This window comes from Maylandia zebra, linkage group LG7 (assembly GCF_041146795.1).
Source record: "Maylandia zebra isolate NMK-2024a linkage group LG7, Mzebra_GT3a, whole genome shotgun sequence".
Lineage (NCBI taxonomy): Eukaryota > Metazoa > Chordata > Actinopteri > Cichliformes > Cichlidae > Maylandia > Maylandia zebra.
In genome coordinates this window covers 59,018,437-59,038,997 of record NC_135173.1, presented here as the reverse complement: position 1 = coordinate 59,038,997, position 20,561 = coordinate 59,018,437, and the positions used below count along the sequence as shown (strand labels likewise).

General features: G+C 41.1%; 1 protein-coding gene across 2 annotated transcripts; it reads left to right on the top strand.

Annotated features, from left to right (window-relative positions):
* The first annotated feature begins 378 nt into the window (after window positions 1-378).
* ash2l (ash2 like, histone lysine methyltransferase complex subunit) lies at window positions 379-20,290 on the top strand. Of its 2 annotated transcripts, XM_004564637.5 has the most exons (17): window positions 379-510; window positions 1,483-1,540; window positions 1,622-1,767; window positions 1,863-1,951; window positions 2,057-2,151; window positions 2,895-2,990; window positions 3,940-4,035; window positions 4,127-4,202; window positions 6,189-6,206; window positions 10,782-10,881; window positions 12,564-12,781; window positions 13,547-13,714; window positions 17,359-17,552; window positions 19,153-19,245; window positions 19,339-19,437; window positions 19,525-19,584; window positions 19,670-20,290. In XM_004564637.5, exons 1-17 carry the CDS (start codon window positions 452-454, stop codon window positions 19,775-19,777), a joined length of 1,773 nt encoding a protein of 590 aa, XP_004564694.1. In that variant the 5' UTR covers window positions 379-451; the 3' UTR covers window positions 19,778-20,290. The 2 variants fall into 2 exon arrangements, with proteins under 2 accessions (XP_004564694.1, XP_004564696.1); XM_004564639.5 differs by lacking the exon at window positions 6,189-6,206.
* Window positions 20,291-20,561: the final 271 nt, after the last annotated feature.

Here is a 20,561-nt window from a genome sequence, read left to right as displayed (position 1 = left end):
CCTTTGGAAATCTTTTAATATGTAATTACGTCTAAGTAAATTTGGAGAATAAAGCCTCCTTAATGAAGATCTAAGAAACTTATTGTTGCATTTAACATCACAAAATCGAATACCATCTATATATAATTGCCTTAACTTGGGGGAGATGTCAGAATATATTATATCATTTACAACTATGTTTTTAAGTGACAATGGAATGGATTTTATAACCCGATTAAATTTACTTTTAGAACATTGGATATTAAACTTTTGGCAAAAATCTTGATGTCCTAGAACATGTCCTTCCTCATCTACAAAATGGGCAATTGCCCAAACACCTTTTGATAACCAATCTTGAATAAAAATAGATTTTCTGTTCACAACTTCACAAATTTGAATTCCTGTGGCGCTGATTCACTAACCGGAAGCTGTCATCTTCTCGCGATGTTTTTTGTTGTTATTGATTCGAAACATGGCGTCCGAGGTAGAGGCGGGCATTGCTACTGCAGCCGAACCTGAGTCCGGAGAAGGGTATGTGCGCCTGATGCAACAGTTTTATTGTATAGAATTTTTAGGTCATATTGCGGATTATATGTGTACATATAACCCGCATTAATTAGCATTAACGTTCTGTTTTTATCAGAAACAATGTTAGCAAACTGGCTAAACTTGCTAACTAGCGTTAGCTTTTCTTAAACTTACAGCTTAAACGCTAATGTTAGAGTTTAAGCTGGATTTATGGTCCCGCAAATGTGTCCATCCGCGTACACGTTTCCCAACATCTGCATCTACAGGTCCATAATTTCCACTGTAGTACAAGCGTGTACAACACCGGAATAGAGCTTACCGGGGACCATTAAACCGTGCCAAAACCCAAATATCAAAAATTATAGTACGAGTAGCACAGAGTGTGGTTGCAGTGACACTTTTTTTTTTATTGTTTTATGCATTCGATTTCTATTCAGGTTTAACTTCGCTTTTCTCCGTCGCTAGCTAACGGACCAACAACAACACATGCGAGAGTGTCTCATAGACCGGTTGTAAGACATTGCACACCGCCTCCATCTGACAGCATAGCTCAATACTCAGCGGCCATAAATTCTGCTTAAATTCCTGACCTACCGAAAAGCGTACGCAGACGGACACATAAAGCCAGTTTGAAAGAGAAAGCAGCTTTACACCAACAGACCCTACACTGCGTGGTCTGCTGACAAACGCGTAAAATCTGGAAATTATAACTGAAGACCTTTATGTGGAAAATAGCAATTTTCTTTAGCAGTATGCTTTTGATTAAAATAAAAACTAACAAAGGGTAAACAAGTGAGCATGTACTAGCTGAAATAAGATCCCTTCATGGATGGGTAAACTTTGGTTTTCCTTTAAAAAAAAAAATAGACATTTATATTATAAAGTTAATAGAAATGTTGTTATTGCAGTTCTCTTATGGCTGCTTTTGCATGTATAATAATTGTTGGATCATCTGATTTGTCCATTGATGTTCAGGGAAACTGCATTTGGAGTGCTACCGACCATGGAGACTGAGTCATCTAATGGCAAAGAGGTAATGGTACTGAGTTATATAACTGCTAAGGCTTTGTTTTGTAAATTCTTGCTTTTAATTATCTGAGTTTGATTATTTCAGGAGGCAGCTGGTGAAGGCTCAGAGGCTGCTGACGCTCTCACTGGATCAGGAGATGAGGAAAGTGGCAGGCAGCTGGGAGAGGTGGAGCTGCAATGTGCTTTGTGCATGAAGTGGTTCACCGCTGACACATTTGGCATCGGCACAGAGTAAAGCTATTATTCGGTAGCTGGTCAGTACAATATCAGCAGCTGTGTAACGGTCCTGACAGCTTTCATGCTCCAGTCTTTCTCCTCCTCTACAGGACCTGTCTGCCCTTTATGACCAATTATGTGTTTCACTGCAACGTGTGCCATCACAGTGGTAACACATATTTTCTCAGGAAACAAGCAAGTATGTGTGCCATGTGCTTTAACCAGCTAATAACCTTTCTGAAGCTTTAAGATCATAACTTACTCTGTGTTTTGAATGACTGACAAAGCGCTTTTGGTTTCTCAGACCTGAAAGAGATGTGTCTCACAGCTCTTGCTAACCTGACATGGAGATCCAGAACACAAGACGAGCATCCAAAGACCATGTTCTCTAAAGACAAGGTGCGTGTAACTGTTTTTGGCTTTTCCAATGATATTACACTTATAGGATAGCCATTAGTCTTATAAGTAGGTGTATCAAACTGTTGCCTTCCTATCCCAGACATAGTAGATGTTCATGGAACAGTTTTAAATTCTGAGTAATGCTAATCTTTACTTAAATTACTGTTGTTGAGTTCGTTTCCTGACGCGCACTGAGTATATGAAAACTGAGGGTCAGGCAGTAAAGCAGGTCATCTACCACCTAAAAGAGCCATCTCCAGCTCCTTCAATATTCCTAAGGGTTAAAGGATAGACTATAGAACTGTATTAAAGTGGGTGTGAATGGGTGAATGAGGTTTGTGTTATACAAATTCCAGTCCAGTTAATTTCCTAAATCATAATGGGAAATGAGTACAAACATGTATAAACACACACTGGTGGATGGTCATCTCAGAGGAGCCATGGGAGGTCAGACGGTAGTGTACCTTTTGTACCAGTTTTAAGCTGGGAAACATGTGGCCAGTTACATCAGAAGGGGAGCTGAATGTAAAATCCTTTACAAATAAATTAAGTGACTAAATTAAGTGGGAGGCAGATGATCCGCTGTGGTGACAACCTGTTAAAAGGGAGCAGGGGGAAGAATTCAAGCTTATGGACATTTATGTGAAAGAATTATTGTTTACCTTTTTTTAACTTGTTGAAGCCCTCCTAAATTGTAGGATTAATTAATTTTCAATTTTCCTTTTTATTTTCTTTTGTTACAGGATATCATCCCATTTATTGACAAGTACTGGGAGTGCATGACAACTCGACAAAGACCCGGGAAGCTCACCTGGCCAAACAATATAGTGAAGACGATGGTACAGTGACTGCTACAGTCCATTACACAGAAAATATAGGCAGTTATGCTTTAAATTCTCTTTTTTTATTAAAAAACAAAACAAAAGACAAACATGTCCATGTGAAGACAGCACAGTTAGGAAAAGAATCAGAATACTTTAATAATCCGTAAGGGAGTGATGTGGGTTACAGTTGCTTCAAGACAATAACAGTAACAGACTAAATTAATTAAATAGTACAATATATTACAAAGTTTAAAAATGTAAGAAATATCACTTAAATATACAAATAGCTCAATTTAAATATTAAGAATATTACAGAGGTGAAATATATATGATTGACATTTACCTTTAACCTGTTAAACTTTGTCATTTGTTATTTTACTGTAGAGCATGTGCAAAAGGGTGTAACTGTTGCAGTGTGCACTGTACATTAGATGGAGGAGTTGTACAGAGAGAGAGCCACATGGAAGGAATGATTTTCTGTGTCATTCAGTGGTGCATTTTGATAATCTCACTGTCTTACTGAACATGCTCCTGTGACTGGCCAGCCTCTCTGGCACCAACCTAAGGAAGTCCAGCTCCATCCCCACAACATTAATGGCCTTGTGGATGACCTTATTGAGTCTGTTGGCATCTGCGACCCTCAACCTGCTGCCCCAGCATGCAACGTCATAGAGGATGGCACTGGTCACAACAGACTCGAAAAAGTCCTGAGCATTGTCCACCAGATGTTGAAAGACCTCAGCCGCCTCAGAAAATAGTGTAGAGTGAAGTGATGTTTTTAACCCAGTCCAGTTTATTATCTATGTGTACTCTGAGGTATTTATAGAAATGTTGTTTAACCATTCTTGTAACTATCCACCCTGCTGCACTGCTATATCATGACCAGGTATCCTCATATAAATAAATATGTAATGATTATTGAAATGTTGTAGTATTAGTATTGAGTAGAACTTTTATTTTCCAGTGCAAAGAGCGCGATGTTTTCCTGGTGAAGGAACACCCTGATCCAGGCAGTAAAGACCCTGAAGAGGAGTACCCTAAATTTGGCCTTTTGGACCAGGTATTTTATTCTGTTATTTGTTGCACACTGGAGGGGCATTTGTTGCATTTTTTAAAAAATACAGTATGTAAAATATGTATTTCTTGTGTAGGACCTGGGAAACATTGGACCCTCATATGACACACAGAAACAGACTACTGGTACTCCCATGGCTGGTGGGCTCAATGGTAAGGGTGCAAAACAATATTCCAAACTGTAATAACGATAAGCACAGATTAGTCCTGTTATATAACATTGTGTGTTAAAGAAAAAGAGGCTAAAATATTTGCAGGTGGTTTCACACCCACAGTTTGATTCGTTTTTGGTTCACTTGACATTATTATAAAATAAACAGACATTTTGGATAGATTTAACAGCTGTCATCCTGCATGCAGCAACAACTCTCACAGTTGCACATGTAAAGATAACATTTCGGAGATGTCACAGCAGATGATGGTGCACTTTATCGACATTGACATGTTTATCATCATTAACAAGAAACTTATTGCAGGCATTATAATGGCCTGTAAATGGCCTGTATTTGTATAGCGCTTTTCTAGTCCCTAAGGACCCCAAAGCGCTTTACACAACCTGTCATCCACCCATTCACACACTGGTGATGGCAAGCTACAATGTAGCCACAGCCACTCTGGGGCGCACTGACAGAGGCGAGGCTGCCGGACACTGGCGCCACCGGGCCTTCTGACCACAACCAGTAGGCAACGGGTGAAGTGTCTTGCCCAAGGACACAACGACCAAGACTGTCCAAGCCGGGGCTCGAACCGGCAACCTTCCGATTACAAGGCGAACTCCCAACTCTTGAGCCACGATCGCCCCATAATCTGGCTCTGGCTCAGCCAGCATATAATGTTTATAACTCTGTAGCAATCAGAATTATTGTCTGAAGGCCATGAGAAATGCCCAACAGATTTCCTTTTCCAAGTGGATCATTATGGCTGAAGAGGTTCAGTGTTTTTAGTGCGTATGTCCAACAGGGTTGGATGTATATTTATATCCATATATAAGTCACACTCAAGAGAAAAGAACATAATCAGGAGTACTCACGAATCAGAAGGAAAAGATATGATCACAGGTGGTCCATTAATGTTGTGAAGGAGGTCATGCTGAACATTGAAGTGTCAGAGGAGGATGTTAGGAATGGGGTGAGATGGAGGCAGGTGATTTGCTATGGCAACCTCTCAAGGGAGCAGCTGAAAGAGAAGATATATTCATTAAATTGTTAAGAGGTCACTGTTATACTAACTGGGCAAAATGTGCAGAAGCATATAATAGCAACTTTTCTTTTGCTAAAAAATTGAAGCTTTTGCTCAGTTATTCCACTGTTTGTGGATTCATTTATTGGTTAGGTGTAATGTTTTCAGGTTTGGGGCTAGAGATTTTTTTTTTTTTTTTTGAGCAAGTTAACCACCTTATCTTGATTGACTGTCATCCCTCTTGGTCACATCAGTGACAAAAAAGCCTAGCTTTTGAAATGACTTCTTGCTTTCCCGTGCTCTCTCCTTGGTCATACAAGCACTGAGGTCTCAGTGAAGGAGAGTGATGTACAGTGCGTTAGAGCAAGCTTGTGTTGATTAAAACTTTCTCTGCTGCAGTCACTCTAACATAAATGGTTTTTATTTTGATTGGGCTTTTTTTCACCATAGAACTGGATAAAATTTCCTTGGATACATGCCAAGGCCCTCCTTTTCAGGCAGAGTTGGTTAGGTTTCATTTGCACCAGAGTTTGACAGCTTTCACAAACTGCTGGCATCTATCATAGTAAACCCTTGATTACAATTTCCATGTCCTCCAGGGTTTGCTAGGGTCCAAGTGATATAAATTTTGCCATCAGATGGTGAGTGTGAGGGCAGGGCAGACCTTGATGTGCCTGCCTATTGATTTTTGTTTGTCTTCTCCCCCCTTTTGCTACCTGACTTGTCCACAGAGAAGTGAACATCAATCTGAGTGTAACAGGAATGACTACTTGGCCATTGTGTCTCTACCTTTCCATGTCCACAACAGAGTATAATCAAGGCGTAAGAGTGTGACTAAACTGAACCAAATGGGTTGGGTGTGAAATCAGCCTTACATGAATAATGAGCTGTAAACTCCCCAAACTCAATCAAATGGTGTGATATGTGATTCCCATAGTGATTCTGTGCATTATGTTCCAGGTGGATCTTCTTTCTCAGGTGAATATGTGGTGTGTTGGCATCTGGAGTAATTAGTGTGGGGTTTGTGTGTGTGTGTGTGTCATAACTTCTCTGGATAGAAGTTGGCCCAAATGTTCCTATCAGACTTTCCTGTGTAGCACAAACCAACCCAAACTGATCCCCAAAAAGCATCTTGAGGGCAACTTCATCCATATCCAGTTGTAACCTCCCTGTTTGCTCTCTGTATCTGTTTGGTCTCCCACCCACCTTCTAAAAAGCTTTTACCCTCATTTGTGAATCTTTCTTGTCTCTGGCTTGCTGCTAATGAGCTCTGAAATCCTTCAAAATCTCCCGACTGTAATGGCACTCTGCCCTTCCAAAGTGCAATGGCTGCAAGAATAGATTTTCATTTTTGATTTGCTATTGGCTTTTACCCAATGCTTATTAGCCTCATCCTCTTCAATTGCCTCCATCTCAAGTTTTGTGTCACAGGTCTGGAGCCATAAAATTACTTTAAAAAGATAAGCTCGACGGCAAAGGGAAAAAAAAAACTCAAAATGACAGGTTTTAGACATTTCTAGAAACAATCTATACAAAAATATCCTACAGTAGTGTGAAAAATTTATTATTTTCTGGCATTTTATTTACCGAACAATTGTGTTCAATAAATAAAATGGAAATTGTGAAAATAATGTCTAGATTAGAATCTTTAATGTTTGTAGTTTGTGATGATCAAATATTTTAACATCACAATGAATTTTAAAAATTAGTTGTTGTTGGCATTAAGCTGTACTTGCAATGGGATGTTTATAATATGCATTTATTACTTCAGCTCACACCTACATTCAGTGGTTAAACCTGTAGTTCACAAATAGCCTTTTTCCATTAGTACCTACTTGGGTTGGCTTGACATGGCTCAACTCGGTTTGTAGGGTTTCCAATATAAATGGTACCAGGTATTTTCTTTAGTATCACCTCTGCTGGGGTTCCAAGCAATCTGAGGCAAAAATCTGACGTCAACATACTTCGTGCCAATGATGAAAGTGTCTCTCCTTCGTGAAAATCAACACCAATTTTGAAACCCAGCAATGAGGGGGCAAAAAAATAAGAACACTGTGGTCCCAGAATCTGACAAAAAGCCATACACTGAGCAGCAGGTATACCGTTGACTCAGCGTCCTCCTTTGTTGTGGGGTTTGTGTTGCATGCAAATGAGTCACGGGACCTTCGACTATGTTGCTATAATGACCCCATGTACATTTGGTGGTATTCAGTTGTAATGAAAATGACCAAAACTGCAGATATGTGATTAGGTACTAGTGGAAAAGACCTATAATTTAGTTAAAAGTAAAGTCAGGTAAAGTAAAAGATGTCCAGATGTATATTGAACAACTGAGTAGCACGTTAGAATTGGAGACAAAAATTTGACTTAAAAATTAGAAAAATAAGAACTGAGTTATGTGCAGCTACTGAGAAGCCATCACTTGGATCACTAAACTTATTGATAAGTGGGCATGTTTGGTTAGTTCTTGTTTACCTTAGAGCACTTAATTCTGACTTTCTATTTGTGTTTGGAGGAATGAGTTGAATCAAATGAGTAGGTCTTGTTCCATTTAATTTACATTTTGCCAGACAGATGTGGCAAGGGCACATCAAAGAGGCATTAGAGGCTCATAGTATTTGGAAAATGCCACATAACTCATGGACTAATTCCTGCCTTTTTGTGTCTGCTGTCCTTCCTGTGTACTCCAGATGCTGAATAAGCTGCTTTCTCCATTTGTGTGTGTATGCTTAGTGGTGGTTTTGGCAATATTATTATAAAAAAAAAAGAAAGAAAGAAAGAAACAATAGTTGTATATCAAATAGTAATATTGAGCAGCAAACATTTGTCTTTAAAGTCATTTACACATATTTATTGCAACTTGTTTTCAATGGTTGTCTGTCCACAAATTCACTGCTGCTTTATCTGTACTCTGGCCTTTGGGTTCAGTTACACCAACAGCACTTGAGCTAAGTCAGTCATAACTTACTGTAACTTCTTGTGTAGCCCCGGTTCTCAAAGCAGCACATGTTAGATGTTTCACTTGGAGATGCACATTGCTGGGTATTCTTCAGAAGCATGATACCAGTCCTGATCTGCTGATGATCACAACAACTGTTGGGCTGAACCACTCACCCTTAAATAGCTTGCTCTATTGCACAGTCTGGACAAACGTGAGGAGGGAGGACCAGCATGTTGTGGCACAGATGCCCTTTAAACAGGGCTCAGGATGCTGCTAGACAACAAGTAAAGTGAGCTTGCAGACCCACTGGCACCTGCAGCCCCTGACTTGTATAAACACTGATAAGCCAACCCAGTAAATGAAAAGCTGAAGAACTTTGCCGAAAACTCTTTTTCCTGCACAAAAAAAGCATTCGAAATGCAAACAGGGCACATATTATTCTTTAGACAAAACCAAAGGAGACATGGAGAGATAAAAGGCACATATGAACCAATCACGTTAGGAAATGAATGCTCTCCCCTTGCAGAGGCCCAAATCACTGCTAAGTCTCCAGAGGCCATCTGGGGGCCCCTTTAAAATGTTTTCATTTTAAAGGGGCCCCCAGAAAAGGACATGCAGGATGGTTGGCCAGCTGTTTTATCCCCAAACCCTACATGACAAATAGTAATAGCAGCCCAGTAAACTTTAAATGTGCTTGTCAATCAGGTCTTAAAAGAATGACAAAAAACTACTCAAACCAGACATGGAAAGGGAATGTGACACCAATCCTCATTCTCTGTTTACAATTTTAAAGAGATCTGGTGGATCCCAAAGCATTTTAAATGGTGTTAAACCCTGTGGAAGGCCATCGGCTCTTGCACTTTTCAGCTTGTGCAACCAGTGTGAATGCAGTTCCCCCTAACATTTGAACATTTACTGATTACCCTTCCTGTAAACTGCCCCAGCTGGACAAGCTTGATTCCACAGTGACTGCTCTCTGAGACTTCACGGTGCCCACTGGGACTCCTTGCGTCAGAAAAGCTGGATGTCACCAATGGCATAATGCTATTGTGCATTCTACTGTTACAATTACTCTTTTCTGCTGTGCACTGGGCTAGGTCTGAGATATGACACCCAGCACTTAAAACTCCCTCCTCTATACCCAGCTGAATCAGACTACTAGGGTACCTGATGCTATAAGCCCCAGTAACAAATGCATAATCTGAAGGTACCCATTTGTGCAGGTGGTAAAGAATGAGGCACGCTCTGAATGCCTTCACTTTAGTAAAGGAAATTGAGTGTCTTTTAAACTGTCTACTTCCCATTACCCCAAACCTGTTGCCAAAGATGGCTGCCCCTCCCTGAGCCTGGTTCCTCCGAAGGGTTTTTCCTCTTAAAAAGAAGTTTCTCCTTCTCACTGACACCAAGTGCTTGCTCAAAGGGGTTCATTCGATTCTTGGGATTTTCTCTTTATTGTTGTAGGGTCTTTACCTTACAATATAAAGTGAGGCAGTTGTTGTTATGATTTGGTCATATATAAATGGAATATAATTTAATTGAGTTCACGGATAACCCAGAAAAGTTATGTTGTTGACAACTTTTTCTGTGTTTATAGAAATGCTCAGGTAGGTCACTGTGTAGCACTGTGTACTTGTAACAGGCGCCTCAGATACCTGCTGTCAGGGTAAAATTATGTGTCCTACAGATGTAAACCAGTTTCCCTGGTGCGTTAGACATCTCAGAGATACATGAGTGACCATCCCAAATTTGTATGTTGTGAGTAAACTGTTCAGACCCTGCAGAACAGGGCAAATGCTGCCCTATGTTCACCAAATTTTTATAATCACCTTGATCTTTTCCCACACATGCCTTCTGTGACACTGATACCTCTTCCAGCAGCTGGGAATAACTGGTTTGCTGGTATTCTCTGTTACCACAGCAAGCCAAGTAATATTCAACCTGTAATGTAGCACATTTGCAGACGTTCTGCATATCTGTCCTAGCAGTGGGGGAGTTTGGTGCGCTGTCCTCTTTACCTCAAGGGGGAATGAAAATTTTATGCGTCATCCTCCTAGTTGGATATGAGGAGCTGTGAGGTGTTCTCATAGTGATCCTCATAATCTCCAGTACCTCATTCAGTGGTGCCACAGTGGCAAGGTCCATTTGTGGTTAAACTTCCACAACTCCTTGTCATCACTGTCAGTCAACATGTCAGCCCAGAGTCGACTGTTCCCTCAGGACTGCAGGAGGGCACTGTCATTTCTGCAGATTTCTGCACCAAACTAGTGAAAGAAAAGACCAACCTAGTAGTTAAGGTCAGGTTCAGTAAATACCAGTTGGTGTAATCAGACCTGAAGACTAGTGCCTGCAGTACTGCAAGTCTTTATATGTCCACCACACCTAGGTAGAGCTAAGCTAATGGAAAGCTAATTTAAGACGCTGGCCCTGCAATAAATTCTCCTTTCATGAATATTGGTTGAGATTGATGAGAGGGGAGAAAAGCTGACATAAGGAAAATTTCTTGCAGGACTGTGTGAGAAATTGGCATCTAAGTGTATATTGCCTTTGCTACTGTCTGGCTGTTTGTGTGCCTGTGTGGGTTCATTTGAATAATCTATCTTATGTTCTTGAAGGTGCTTTGGCCCCTGGCCCAGGAAAAGGAAGAGGTGCCAAACGTAAACAACAGCAGCAACAAGAGGGGACGGCTGCAGGAGCAGCTAAGAGAACTAGGAGGTACTAACGGTCCTGTATTATGATATTGCACTGTTGTATGTTCTGTCTGTTATGTATCATGTATAACAACTGGGAGGCTTGTGTTTATTATATACTCAGTTATCACTATAACATCAGCAAAGTTTATTTAAATGTGATGAATCAACTAATGTCAAATACATATTGCATAGCTAAGTTATAGCTTTCTGGCTATATGCCTGCATGATGGCCATTACTGTTTAAAACAAATATAAAATATGCATCTTTGCTTACATTATATGATTTGGTGATGGCTAAAATCCATTTAGTTGGTGAGGTAATTTGGCAAACTGGCACTTAGCATTTCCATTCTGGTTGAAGAATTCCTCAAAGTGACAGGCATAATGTCCAGGGGAAATACTTTGGGACAAAGTCAACATAGGCTTTTTTTCTTCTTTTCCCCCCTGATACACAGGCAATAGGTGAGCATTGATCAACCAGCTTAGTTTATGTTTGCAGTTAAAGGCAACCAAGGGAGTTTGATTTCGGAGTCTATTTAAGTTTTAAGGTTTAGGTAAGTCTATTCAGACACTGGGCCTCATTTATTAAAATTTCCGAGGAAATGTTCTTACCGTGTGCAAAAAAGTGGATTCCACACAAAATTACTGTTGAAATGATTAACTGCACATACTTGGTGCAGTTAATCATACATCTATTTTGTTCTCACCACATGCATATCATAGTAAATCAGAATCATTCAGAACCAACAGTCTTGTGCACTCTCCATACAATTTGCATGTTGCCCTGCCTCCATTTCACAATATAAGTACATACTTTTGAGTGATGTTGTTGTAAGAGAAGCCTGTACCTCTAAGGCAAAATATAAGCAAAAAAATCTGTCCCAGAAAATTGAATGGTAGTTTTGCAGGTCCACGTAGACAGCCGGAAGAAACTGCTTTCCAAAGTGTAAGTGACAGTCATTTAAAAATAATAATAATAAAAAGCAACACTTGGGCTGAAAACAGTACATGAGTGATTACGGACTTTGTGATGGATGGCGATATCATCACCCTGACTGCAGGGAATATACTTTCTTCTCACATGTTCATCACTCTTACTCTTGTCTGGATTATTACCTAGTCAGCAGCTCACTGTTGAGACACTGTTTCAGACACTTAGATACACCCAATAGCTGTCAGCGATCATGCTCCTGTGTCTTTAATACTAGTAATTAAGAAGGTCATTCTGCCAAGTAAAAACTGGAGATTTAATAAATCATTGCTTAAAGACGAAAGAGAAAGAAGAAAAGAGAAAACAAGTATTCAAGAATTGGAGGAAACCAATAAATCCTTTTCATTTCATTCATTTGGTTGATTCTCAATATGATAAACTTCTCAGATTAGCTGGCAGGAGGTCTTATCATCTTTTTGAAGATGCCCACTACTTTTGAGGAGACCACTCTGCAGGCAGGAGGATCTGCCAGAGGTGGAGGGGCTGGATGGGCCTGGACCCCCCTGTCCTTGTTGGATTTTGGGGAATTTATTAAAAAAAAAAAACATAGCTTGTGGGCATTTTAGTTATGGATATATAACAAATATATAGTTATATAGATGTCATAGTTATCCCTATGCATTTTTCTAATGCAAATCTATTTTGTTCCTCATGCAACTTTAACACGTGCATGCTACCATTAAATTACAACTGGTCATTCTATCTCTTTGCAGCGACCCTCTGTTCTCTGCTCAGCGGCTGCCTCCTCATGGTTACCCACTGGAGCACCCATTTAATAAAGATGGCTACCGTTATGTCCTAGCAGAACCAGACCCGCATGCTCCAGACCCAGAGAAGCTCGAGTTGGACTGTTGGGCAGGCAAACCCATACCTGGTGATCTGTACAGAGCCTGTCTGTATGAGAGAGTGCTGCTGGCCTTACATGACAGAGGTATGGGTTTCAAGGACGTTCTGTTTTCTTCGTATGAACAATACTGCGCACAAGGCTTGAGCCACCCTTGAGTTCATTGTATTTTGTTTGAGGCAGTTTATTGAAACGCGGACAACGAAAATGTAAATTCATTATATGAGGCAGAGTGTAGAATGTCAAGAAGTTTGAAAGTCGATATATATCTTTTTCCTTCAAAACAGCCTGAACTCTCTTTGGCAGCTTTTTTTGTTATTCATTTTCGCAGTCCTCGGGAGTAGTTTATCAGGCATCTGATGCAAAATTGTTACCTACAGTGAAATTGGACCCCTTCCAACCAAACATGCTGTTGAAACCACAAACATCATATTGGAAAGACAATGTGATGTTTGTGCTAAAGGAATAAGGATCACAATATCTTTAGGGGCAAAAAGTGCCTAAAGATATAACTGAAAATTGGTCCTTTGCTAAGTTTTCTGTTATGCTTGGGCACAACACTGAATCATCCCTCAACTTAGAAACTAATGAATGTTTGAATCATTCATAGGTGAGTTGCTTAACAAATTTTCCTCTGAAAATTTTCTAGTACAAAGACTGAAACTGAATCCAAAAGTAGTTAATATCTTGATGTTCAGAAAGTACAACTGTTGCTCAAAACCACTTTTAAAAAACAAATTACAAAAAAGTCCGGTTCCTTGAACACAAAATGGAGTGAGGTTATAGGTGACTCAAGACTTTTCATGGCACTTTACTTTATGCTGTGTATGAATAAGTATGTTTATGTTGCAGCGCCTCAGTTGAAGATCTCTGATGACCGCCTGACAGTGACTGGGGAGAAGGGTTATTCAATGGTCCGAGCTTCCCATGGCGTTCGGAAAGGCGCCTGGTACTTTGAGGTGTCTGTTGATGACATGCCTCCAGAGACCGCAGCCAGACTTGGCTGGTCTCAACCACTTGGTCAGTAGTGCTTTGTACTCATACAAATATGATTACATTTACATCTACAATATAGTTTGTGTACAGAGTAGGGCTGGGCCATATTATACCGTTCACGGTAATACCGGTATAATGTTAGGCAACGATAGGAAAATGAAATATCGCGATAGAATGGGAGTAAAACGCGCATGCGCAGTGCCTTTGTTTTCATACGCACATGGCCGATTGTTGAGTGAAACAGATGAACCAGAATTGGCTTGTAAAAATGGTGCAACTTCAGTGATGTGGAACTGGTTTGGTGTTTGTCCGTCAGATACACGACAAAGCACATTTTTTTGCAGAACATGCAAGCGGGCTGTCGTTATTGTCGTATTTGTCGGACTAAGATGCTGGGAGTAATCTGGGTCCTAAACTCCGTATACTTCAGGTCAAACGAACACTGCAGCATCACCAAGAGTTAACTGTCTAAATTCTTTCATCTTTAATAAAACGATCAGCATTGCTGCTTTACCAGGTGTAACTATGAAGTTTAACTTCCAGGCATCCATGAAAACAAAATGTATTACATTTAACGGAGTTAGAAGTTAGCAGGAAGTTAGCGGAAGTTAGCGCGCTAGTTTCGCTAGTTACCTAAGCATGATATTGCATGTTCTGACTGAGAGTTTTCTGAAAAAAATCAAACGTACAGCTCTGCTATCACTTCCAACATAAATGAAGACAGGAAACTAAACAGCAGTGACGTTTGTAGGGTTACTGAAGTTGGGCTAGCTGGTATATAATTATATGCTACGTGCTCGCTAGCGACACAGCTATGTTAGCATAACATAAACAGTGAAGCTGGAGGACGAACACTTAACACTTTTCCACTTATAAAAGTTAACGTGAAGGTTCCTCATGGTTAGAGACAAATGCAATCGCATGGCAGGATGCTGTAAACGGACCAAACTTCAGTCAGGAGAACAACTGAGATAATCCATCCACAATACGAGGTTAGTCATTAATATACTGCAACAACATGGGAATAGCTCAGCTGCCAGAGAATTCAACATTAATGAATCAATGGCACAGAAGTGGAGGAAGCAAGAAGAATGAGTTTAATAAAGTTTGATTTATCTGACTGCTTTGTTTCGCTTAATGTGCCTTATAATCCCGTGCACCTTATGGTCCGAAAAATACGTACTGCACGCTGCAGTTTAATGTTGGAAAGCACCTCTTTTTAACTTCAGTGGATATTATACATGGTTATGCTCAGGATATGTCAGCACATTTCTACTGGAAATGCCTTTTGGTTAAACTTTCAGCAAGGAATTTGCATTTGCACTGTTAAATTTTTATAAAGCTTTAATGTACATAAAAACCAGTTTCTTGTTTAAGTGAAAATAAATGGAAGGTTGTCTTTTTGCGCTAGTAAGGTTGTGGAGTTGTATTTTGTCTCGCATCAATTATATCGTCAGTTATATCGTTATCGCAAATTTTCAAATATATATCGTGATAAATATTTTTGGCCATATCGCCCTGCTCTACTACAGAGTAGAAAGACATATACAATGGCATTAAAATAATATATAATTATAAAGTCTCATCAATTGACTGTAGATTAGATTAATAAGAGTTTACAAGGTTATCATAGTTCAGTAAAGCTAAACTAAAAATACAAACTTGGGTGTGGAAAGATATTTTTCTTAACTTGTAAAAGAATAAAAACAAATTTAAAGAAAATTATATAGTGTATCTGAAAAATTAACTAAAAGAAATGTATATTTTGTGCATTGAGGCAGGAATGTCATCACTGTGGGTCAATATCATTTAAGTGTATTGTGATAACCAGAGCCTTCATTCTGATTTAAAAACTAAAACTATAGAAACAATTGTTTGTTACAAAAACTAACAAATTGAAAATCAAATTTTAATACAGAAAAAAATGAAATGATGGAAAGAAAAAATAATGGCTTATATTAGACCTTTAGATTTCCCTTAGTGATGACATTTTGTCACAGTAGTAATCTTGCTCAAAAGGACCACAGATTCAGGTTTGGGTCGGTCAGGTGTGTGCTCGGCTGAAAAGCAAGTGGGACACTCCGTTCATTAGACTTATAGCTGAACTGCCAAATCAGGCTCAGGCTGTTTAAAGTGAGGCTAGGGTGACGTCTAATGATGGTTTGCAGGGTGCCAGGAAGATTTTATGGTGTTTAAGGCCCTGGGGTCTTGTCCTCTGTGCATGGTGATGTCTGGGTCTTCTGTACTCTTGAGGACCCATGCAGGGCTCAGATCTCCTGGATCTCTGGCTTCTCACTCTTATCATGATTGTTATGTAATAAATATATTAATGTGAATAGTATTTATTATTTTTTTTTATTTATTTATGTTTAAGGAAAAGAAATTGAGTAGCAGGAGAGATTTGTAGAGCTACCCTTGACAAAGCAAATGTGTTTGGCACATCAGAATTCAGTTTGCCTTTGGGCTCTCAAAGCTGTGCTCCTGAGATAGTAATTATATTGGGGCTACCTGCTGTTACTGCCGATCTAATGGTAAATGGCCTGTATTTGTATAGCGCTTTTACTACAGAGCTATTTTCAGTTTTTGGACAATAAAGATTAGTTGTATATACATTAACATGTTCAAAATGCACAACATGTACATTTAATGTTGGCTTTGGCTCAGGAGGCAGAGTAGGTCACAAGACTGGCAGGGATATTAAGATACTAACCCCAAATTGCTCTCCATTGTTTCCATCGGCGTGTGACTGTTGGATAGAAAGCACTTAAGCATAGAAAAAAAGTGGTCAGTTGATCATTAGCACCTGTTTTTGTTTTTATGTGCATTAAAGTTATATAAAAATGTGTACATAAAATCGTTTCCAGGTCAGTAAACACACCCAGAATTCATACATAAAGCACACGGGATTATAAGGGGCACTGTCGATTTTCAGAAAAATCAAAGGATTAATTTTAAGTGTGCCGTATTTTCCAAAAAACACGGTAATAACGACGGCCCGCTAGCATGCTCTACCAAAAATAGTACTTTGTTGTGTATCTGACGGACGAAAGCTAAACCAGTTCCACACTGAAGTTGCAACATTTTTACAAACCAATTCTGGTTCATCCGTTTCATTCAACGATCCGCTTTCGTCCGCCATGCTTTTTCTGCCATGTGCCTATGAAAACAAAGGCACTGCACATGCAAGTTTTACCCATATTCTATCACGATATTTCATTTTCTTATCGTTGCCCAACATTATACCAGTATTACCATGAACTGTATGATATGACCCAGCCCTAGTGTATACTGCGTCTTATGTAGTGACTTCGGGGACAGCCTTCAGCCACCTCTGTGGCTCCTAACTAGATGGGAGGCTAAGAAATTCACAAACCTCAAAATTTTTCTTTAATGAGTATCTGCCATTATTATGTATTGATATATACATCAGAACAGGTCCTCTTTTTCCTTTCAGCTTTAAGGTTTGTTTGTCCTTACTCATTTTTCAGTTAATATGTATTCCCTTCAATTTAAATAATAAATTGTGTTGTCACTCTTTACCAGAGTGGATAGTGGATATCATTCTTTGGCATAATCTGGCAGCCCTAATATAGAGTTAGATACTCAGCTGCTTTGACAAAATGTTAATACCACAATATCTAACATGTTGGATCTTATTTATAACTTAGGTAACCTGCAGGCGCCTCTGGGTTATGACAAGTTCAGCTACTCTTGGCGCAGTAAGAAAGGGACGCGGTTTCACCAGTCAATAGGAAAACATTATTCCTCAGGCTACAGTCAGGGAGACACACTGGGCTTCTTCATAGAGCTGCCTGAAGACACAGAGACAGCGAAGGCTCTGCCTGATACATACAAGGACAAGGTAACCGCAGCTACATCAGCTGCACTTCTGATTTCTTCTTGTGTTCAGCATTGCATTTCTGTCACATGCAGTTGTATCAAAATGGTCCCAAGAGCTTGGCTGTGTTTCATTTGTCCACCTCCCATGTTACTTATACAAGAGAGATAAATGCCAATCAGATTTATACCACTGGATACCACTGCCAGTATTTTTTAAAGGAACAGCAACTGTTGGAATGATAGATGTGTTCCTCTGAGCCAGAATTTGTGTTGTAGAAATAACACAAATTAACAGTATTATTACTAGGCTGGAGTAAATAAAAATAAATAAATAAATAAAATAATATAAATATATATTTGTGGTGGGGCGTGGTTTGCGGTGCCGTGCGGACGCACCTGCACGGCATCCGCAATCACGCCCGCCGTGTTAAAACACGGGGACTCAGGGGTTGGTGTGGGTGTGGTGTGACGTGAATTAAATAAAGTTGGCTCTGAACGTTGCTCCGGGGTCCCGCCGTGCCTTATTCACGCCACATTGGTGCCGAAACCCAGGAGGCGGCACGGCGGGTCCGTATTGGAGCCAGGGAATGGAGGAGCTGGCCCGGAGGGTGGCCGAAATGGCGGCCGCCCAGCGGGAGCAGGCGGCGGAGGTGCGTCGCCAGCAGGAAGAGCTGCAGGACCGGTCCGAGCGCCACCTGGAAAGGATTGGGGAGCTGGTGGCGCTGCTCTGGGCCTGGGCGCCACCCCTACAAGTGTGTCCCGAGGACAGTGAAGCGGTGGAGGAGCCGTGTGGGGCACCTCGGCAGCCGGAGGTGGTGGACGAGTCACGCGGGGGTCCGAGCCTGCCGGAGGAGGAGGAGCAGCCGGGTGAAGGGCTACTCCTGCCGGGAGCGGTGGAGGAGCCGCTCCAATCGGAGGCGGAGGACGAGGCGGGCGAGGGTCTACACCTGCCGGAGGAAGAGGAGTCGCTCCACCCAGAGGTGGACGAGGGGCTGTGCCTGCTGGAGGCGGAGGCGCAGTGCGGGGAGCCGCTCCAAACGGGAGTGGCGGAGGCGGTGGCGGAGCAGCTGTGCGAGGAGACGGAGGTCCCTGCTCCAGGGCAGCCTGCGCAGCCAGAGTTGGAGGCAGAGGAGCGGGACAGCCCCGCTAAGCCGGGGGTCGGCGGGCTGGCTAGTCCAGCCTCGCTGCCACCAGTCGATTCTGCGCGCCTGACGTCTGCCCAGCTGCCTGGGTACAGGAGCTCACGGCCATGCCTGTGGGGCCGTGTCCGCTTGCTACGCGGCCGACCTCCGGGCCAACTTCGCCGTTGCCGCTGGATGCGCGGGCGGCCACCAGAATGGACGCTTCCCCGTCGCTTGGGCTGGGGCGCCGATGTTTTGGGCCGAGTCTCGCCCCAGTTCGCGGGGGGGGGGGAGTAGGTTCGGCCAGATTGCTCCCCGGCCTCAATCGGGCGATGGGGGTATGTGGTGGGGCGTGGTTTGCGGTGCCGTGCGGACGCACCTGCACGGCATCCGCAATCACGCCCGCCGTGTTAAAACACGGGGACTCAGGGGTTGGTGTGGGTGTGGTGTTTTCATGTCTTTCTTGGACTAGTTGGATCTAAAACCAGTTTCTCTTTTCAGGCACTAATTAAGTTTAAGAGTTACCTGTACTTTGAGGAGAAGGACTATGTGGACAAAGCAGAGAAAAGCCTCAAGCCAATGAGTCCCAGCAGGGTTAGAACATTTTTTCAAAATTAATTCCAGTGGAGAAAACCTACTGTCATTTTCCACTACCTACCTCTTATTGGCCCGGCTCTTGTTTTTCAGATGATTTTCTACAAAAATGGAGTGAACCAAGGTGTTGCCTTTGAAAACCTGTTTGAGGGCATCTACTTCCCTGCCATCTCACTATACAAGAGCTGCACAGTGAGTACACATGCACATTTGATGATTTATTTGATTTTAAGGTTGGAAAGGGGTTTGTTTTTTTTAAGTATACCCTTACCTCTTCAGGTTTCTGTCAATTTTGGACCGCACTTCAAATACCCTCCAAAGGATGTTAAGTACCAGCCGGTGAGAGCTTCATACCTTTTAAGATTCCCAACTTTCTCCAAATGATCTTGAAACTTCCTCTGAGTCATTGTTTGATTACTTTCAGATGAGTGACATGGGCTGGGGAGCTGTGATCGAACACACTCTGGCTGACATGCTGTACCATGTGGAGACTGATGTGGATGGACGACGTAGTCCTCCATGGGAGGGATGAAAACATTGAACTGACTATACACACACCCCTGAGTCAAAAACGTTGTTCAACCTTTAGATAGCCAAAATGAAAACACTTCATGCCTGCAGTAAACTGTAGGTCAAATAAGCAGCATTTCAGCTCTTGCAATATTAAAATATCGTCAGCAGTATGGGCTGAATGAATTCTTCCTAGACATAAAACATTTAAAATGACACCGAACTGTGGGCTGCATATCATTGTTACCATAGGGCGAAGTTCCATATCAGGCTTTTCTGAATTAGTTTACTTATGGTGCTCCGGTTTCAAATGTGTATAATTTAAAGTTGTTATGTTTTAGAAAGGTTTTAGTTCAACACATTTTTGGCACCATGAAGTTGTGTGTGTTGTTGCAGCCAAACAGAGCCAATTCACCATTTCACTTATTGTCTAAATGAAAGTCTTTGTTATTGTCTCTTTTGGGTGAATTTTATTTGTTTGTGTTTTTTTTTACACTGGGTTAAATTTAATTAAAAAATCCCACATCCAAGTTGATCTGATTAATTAAATCTGTTTTTTGTTGAATGGTCTTTTTGGTTCACCTAGCCTTTTTCTAAGGAGCTGCTTTACTGGTGAACTTTGAAATTATTTGTATCTATGATGTAGAAAGACTAATTTATACACAGTTTCTCTCCTATACTGTGTCTGAATGAGCTGTAATGAACACCATCATTCACCCACTACCAAGGAAAATGTTCAATACCACTGGGAAGATCTTGAAAAAGGTATTTTTCCCAAATTAGAAGTCAGATTTAAGATTTAATTT

Bases quoted from the DNA above. Each gene is read 5' to 3' on its own strand.
- ash2l (XM_004564637.5), top strand. From the start codon at position 452: ATGGCGTCCGAGGTAGAGGCGGGCATTGCTACTGCAGCCGAACCTGAG. The intron at 1,768-1,862 runs GTAAAGCTATTA...CCTCCTCTACAG, and splicing joins ACATTTGGCATCGGCACAGA to GACCTGTCTGCCCTTTATGA. The intron at 19,585-19,669 runs GTGAGAGCTTCA...GATTACTTTCAG, and splicing joins AGGATGTTAAGTACCAGCCG to ATGAGTGACATGGGCTGGGG.